Below are 5810 nucleotides of genomic sequence, written 5' to 3' on the forward strand. Positions count from 1 at the left end.
TCTCTTGTTAGTGTCCTTGTTGCGCCGCCGTTCATTTCATCATGCACCAACTCGCCCCTCAGGCCATTCTCCTGTATACTTGTTTGTGCACCAGAGGTTGTCGTAAGAAGGATTTTGAAGAGGAAGTGCCTGCCGTTTAGTTTATGTACGTGTTCACACGTTTCCGTGTGTGTGTGTTTGTGTGTGCGCGTGCGTGTGTGCGCGTGCGTGCGTGTGTGTGTGTGTGTGTGTGTGTGTGTGTGTGTGTGTGTGTGTGTGTGTGTGTGTGTGTGTGTGTGTGTGTGTGTGTGTGTGTGTGTGTGTGTGTGTGTGTGTGTGTGTGTGTGTGCGCGTGTGTGTGTGCGCGCGCGTGCGCTGAAAAATTTATAGACGGCTTATAAGTTGGCGATGATGTTTTTTTGACACTGCGACGAATATACCGCGCTCAAGGTTAGGGTAAAGGCAGCATAAATAACCCCGAAAGCAGAAGATTGGACAGCAGTCGCCGTAGCTCATTTGGTAGAGTATAGGCCGCGAAATTCGGAGTGTGTTCGGATCCCACCGGCGGCATGCGGTTGTTTTTCTCTGCTCTCAAGTTATTTATCTTTAAAAGATAGATAATCACAGTATCAATCTGCCATTTATCAACACCACACATTTAAAAAAAAGAAAAATTCCACTATGCTCCTTGGTTTCAGTGGCTGTATGTGTGTCATAACGAGCTCCTCATTTCCCTTCCCTTGTCTGCTCGTAGGCTGCACTCACACAAATTCTTCACATTGTCCTACAATAGCAACTGCAATGCCAACTGGGCACCGTAGGCAATGCATCATGTCGCCAGCGGACGTTGCATTTGCACCTATGTTGAACTTCCTGCGCGCCTCATGAACTAATACCCCTGTCACACTAGCAAATTTAATGCCATTCGAATCAAATGACATTCGCACCTAATGTCGTTAATGTTCTGCTACACGGGAACATTTAATGTCATTAGGTTCGAATGACATTCGCCATCGAATGAGTTCACGAAAAACATTCGCATTCGATCTCGAACCGAATGCATACTCTGGACACCAGATGCACAGCAGATGGTAGCAACGAAAAAAAAAATCTGCGCTCGGGAGAAGTTGTAACCTTTTTTTTATTGAGTTCTACTCAAAAATATATACTTCTGGCGTGAAATTATCGGCACGAAAACGCTGTTGTGGAAAGTTTTTGCTCTCGCTCTCTCGCCCGGATGTAGACCACTTTTTCGGCGACGCAGCCCACCATATTTGTTGTGTGTTTGTTGTTCATCGGCGTTTGACGTGCTCTCGTTCGTACTCGATATGGCTACGGTTGCGGCAGCGGACCCAAGAGGAAAGGAGAGGGCGCATTGGACGCCGAGTGAGACGTTCGCCCTTATTAAGCTGTGGGAAGACCATCTGCAAGACTTAAGAAGGGCAAAACGCAATTTAAAAGTGTATCAGGTGATCGTTGAAAAGCTGCTCGACGCTGGAATTTACAAAACTGTCAAGGAAACCAAAACAAAGATAGAAAACCTGGCAAACAAATACAGGTGAGTATAATTCTAATATTCGATTTTAGTGCTACATCGGCGTACAAAAAAAAATTCTAGGCAGTGCTGCAAGCACGCTTCGTGGTGTTGTAAACGCCGCTGTGGATAACGTTCACCGTGGGCCGCTCTTTTTTATCGACTGCATGGTCCGCGCCCATGCAGTTCACCACAAAACTGGTTATTTTGCTACAAGGCAGTCCTGGTTGACTTCGGATATTTTCTTACCGAGGAGACTTGTACAGCGGCGCAGGCTGATTGGCTTGCGCCAGATGCATTGACTTCTCTTACGTCGGTCATGTGCTTTCACTTCACATTCTTTATTTCATGACCCTTCCTGCCCCAGGTCATTACAGAGGGTAGTGGGCTACAGTTGTCAGGACGTTTGCTTTGAAGGCGTGAACACCGCGCTGTCGCACAAAGTGAACAGGCACTCGGTTAAAGAGAGATTGTTGGGGCTAGCCCGAATGCACGTAGCCGTAGCATTTGCAATGACAAGTGCATTGTACGGAGCATGTATGGAGCAGCAGTAAAAAATTTCACTGTTTTGCAGCACAGTGCTCTAGACAGGCATGCTGATTGCTTTGCATACAAAAAGCAGATAACAGTGAAAATAAATGATGTGCAGACATAATTAGCTCATTTTTATGTAACCTTTGCTGTTCCAGAGACATCAACAAAAAAAGCACCGGACAGGGGCAAATCACCTGGCCATATTATTGGGACATTCACAGATTTTTAAACTCCCTGCCGATGAGCAGTCAGGAAGAAATGATGGAAAGCGACTGCGTTACTGTGGAAGAGGTGAGTTTGCACATCTTGGATAGTATGAATGTTGTAGCGAGATATATGGTACCTCTCAATTGCCTTTTGTGAGGAATTACAGATGTTAGCAGTGGAATTTTAACTAGTGAGAAATACATGGTGCTGTGGAGTACGTTTATGTGCAAGCTTCTAGCATTGTACAACATTGACCAAGGACTTTGAAAGTGAATATCAATACTATTTGTTGCAATATTATGTAGCACTATATCTCGGCCTTTCGACAGTATATAATTAAGATCAAGCTTGCTCCCGCAAAAGAATGCTGTGATGAAACTTTATATTCATTTCAGATCATTCATCGGATGGAGAGGGGCCACGTAAGTGGAAATGAGGAGCCACATGGAGCCACCACCGTGGATGAAGAAATTGAAAACTTGACCATGGGTGCCTCAGCAGGCATTGATGCCTGTGACACTGTTCTGTCAGCCAGTAACACAATAGAAAACGACACAGTGGAACCTGCGCAAGAAAATGCTGGAAGCCCAAGCTTACCAGGGCCCCAGCAAAGGAGGAGGCAAAAGTCTAACAACCTACTTGCGCAGCTCGTTCAGGAGCAGCGACAGCTACGCCTTAGTATCGATAAGCATATCAAAAGGGGAGGAGCAGTACCGGCAAAAACACATTCAATTGCAGGAACAAGGTGCAGAACGTGAGAATGCGCTCCTGGCGTGCTTGCAAGAATTGTGTAAAAAATAAAGGTTGTGTGGACATGAAAATGCATATGTTTTCTGCTCTGTACCAGCCGCAAGGAGCAAGATCATTGCCACTTTTTGCACACAGTTCATGTTGTTCATAAATGCACACTACTGTTTCTTGCACGGTGCAATGCTTGATCACTGATGATGCTCATGTAGGACGCTGAGCATGGTGCCAGAAGTACTCTGCAAGTGCAGCTCAAGCTTCATGTCCTGTCCCGCTGGACACAGTGGTGTTGTGTGAAGGCTGCTGGTAGAATGCATCAAAGGCATGTACATCCTGCTCCCATTGCTGCTCCACAGTGTCTCTGAACGATTCACAAATGTTATGGAGAACACATGATGCCCTGATTGCTTTCTTGGCATTGGGCAGCTTGCACTCCATCCGCTTCATAATAAACCGGAAACGAGCCTTCAGTCTCCCGAACGCATTTTCAACTATGCGCCTTGTTTTGGAAAGGTTGTAGTTGAAGGTACCTTCCGGGGTCCCTGGAGATGCGCTTGAAAATGGTTTGAGCAATGCTGATGTCAAAGGGAACGCCTGATCACACAGTATTACTGGTGTCACCGCGGAACCTCCAATCGTTGCCACAGGTGATTTTAAGTGACCGCTTTCAATCAAGGTGCACAGCTTTGACCGTCCGTACACGTTGGCGTCGTGGCAGCGGCCTGGAGCTCCAATATTAATGTACCGGAAACGGTACTGGTGGTCCACCAAGGCCAACAGTATTATGCTGTACCTGCAGAGAAGGAAAGAAAAAGCACAATTTCATGTCACCAGCCCAGTTTTCAACTGCAGGTAGTCCTCATGGTGGTGTTTTCATCCACCAAGTTAACAGAACACAAAGTCATGTTGGTAAACTGTGTGTCTTTCAAACTACTGATAAAGAGATAAACAAAACACGTAAGCTGATAAACTGGTTGAGAGATAAACACATAAGCAGCTACCGAGAACAAAACCCTCATGAAGCGTGTGAGTCATCCACAATGGCCTTTCGCTTGCAAATGTCAAAACTTTGTTCGGCCACAAATGGCCACGCATCACAGCTCAGTGATTATTTGGATTTCATTGCAGATGGCTGACAAAGAACAAATAGATATGGAGGACTCGGATATAGCCAATCAGAGCTCACATTAAAAGGCAAATGCACTTGAAACTCACGGCACGCAGCTCTTTGCATCTTTGGTATGAAAGTGCTGCACTTGACAAAGACTAATGGTAGGAATTCTTTTATAACCATCGAAGGCGATGCACATGATATTTGTATAATACTTTGAAGAAGGATGGATAGCTGGGCCAGTTTGTAATAATACATCGTGGGAGGGTACAGCGTGAACAAGACGAAGAACGAAGCAAGAGGACACACTGACGAGCGCTGACTCGAAACTGAATATTTTCTAGACCAATGCTCTTTGCTCCGTTTGTTCACGTGATTATGATGTATATATGTTTTCTCTTTTCAATAAAAAATTCAGTTTCGAGTCAGCGCTCGTCTGTGTGTCCTCTTGCTTCGTCCTTCGTCTTGTTCGCGCTGTACCCTCCCACGATGTTGTATAATACTGCCCGTAATGAAAAGTTCACTTTTATGAAAGCACGTCATAAAAGCACTTACCAGCCCTTGTAGTTATGATAGTAAATTGCGTTGTGTTTTGGTGGTGACACCGTCAAGAGCGCCAATCCCCTGCGGAAAGCCGGTGAAGGCAAAGAATTCCTTCATGCGCTCCTTTAGTTCGCTGCGGCGGACCATTCGCAGCCAATCGCCTTCGAGGTGGTCGAGCATAGCTTGGCAAAACTCTCTCAACACCACGTTCACTGTGGAACGACCAACGCCGAAAAGATGTGCAATAGTCCTGTCTTCTGCAGAGGAGCACAAACGATAAAGCCCCATGGCTACTCTCTTCTCCACAGAAAGCGGCTCCCTCATCCTCGTCGTTTCTTTCTGCAGAGAGACTTTGCAGGACTCGACGATATACCTGAATGTCGTTCTTGAGACACGGAAAGCTTGTTTGAAGTTGCTCTCCCCAAGATGTGGCAGTGTGTCTTCAAACCAGTGTTCATTCCGTTGGAACGCCCAGCATTCTCGATGGATTGTGGCTTCGTTAGCCACCACAGCCGCAATCGTACAAGAATTTGCGAGAAACTGTAGCTGCAAGCTCCTGATGACTTGCGATTGAGCCTCTATCACCATTTGCATTCTCCTCTCTTCATTCTTGCTTTTCGCTCGGAGATACATATACATTGCAATCAAGCGCGTGATATTTTCTCTTTCATTTGCATACCGAGCAACGTCTCCACCTTCCTTCGCCATGTCAGCCATATTGCTTGTTTACCATTTTTGGATTTGCGGTTAACTTCGGTCTTGTTTTGGCTTGCGATGACCGATTTGCTACAGCCAAGTAGGGGATAATTATTTGAGAGCTTAAAAATAGTACAGAAATGTTTTTGTCTTCTTTACACATACTGAACAAGCATTACAAACACTTTTTATTTGCTGTGACTTTTCTTATATGTGCAATATTTCTTTACCTGATCGTCATTGCCATCATTTGCGAATGACATTATTTTTTACTGTGTAGCACGGGAAGAAACCGAATGACATTAGATGCATCGAATGTCATTCGATTCGAATGACATTAAATTTGCTATGACAGAAGCCAACAGCCACAGAAACCAAGTGGCACAGGGGAATTTTTTTAAAATTAATTTATTTATTTTGTGCTGTTGATCAATTTAGAATATTACTGAATATGTTATC

The 5810-nt window shown here is 45.1% G+C and overlaps 1 protein-coding gene and 1 pseudogene across 1 annotated transcript; one reads left to right on the top strand and one right to left on the bottom strand.

Annotated features, from left to right (window-relative positions):
- The first annotated feature begins 1307 nt into the window (after window positions 1–1307).
- Window positions 1308–3055, top strand: LOC149339634 (uncharacterized; annotated as a pseudogene).
- Window positions 3056–3253: 198 nt separating this feature from the next.
- On the bottom strand, window positions 3254–5363 carry LOC149339635 (uncharacterized). Its single transcript, XM_089550959.1, has 3 exons — window positions 5335–5363; window positions 4668–4736; window positions 3254–3794 (listed from the first exon to the last, which is right to left on the bottom strand). Exons 1-3 carry the CDS (start codon window positions 5361–5363, stop codon window positions 3254–3256), a joined length of 639 nt encoding a protein of 212 aa, XP_089407085.1.
- Window positions 5364–5810: the final 447 nt, after the last annotated feature.

Source organism: Amblyomma mixtum, chromosome 6, assembly GCF_055824585.1.
Source record: "Amblyomma mixtum isolate Tamu chromosome 6, ASM5582458v1, whole genome shotgun sequence".
NCBI lineage: Eukaryota > Metazoa > Arthropoda > Arachnida > Ixodida > Ixodidae > Amblyomma > Amblyomma mixtum.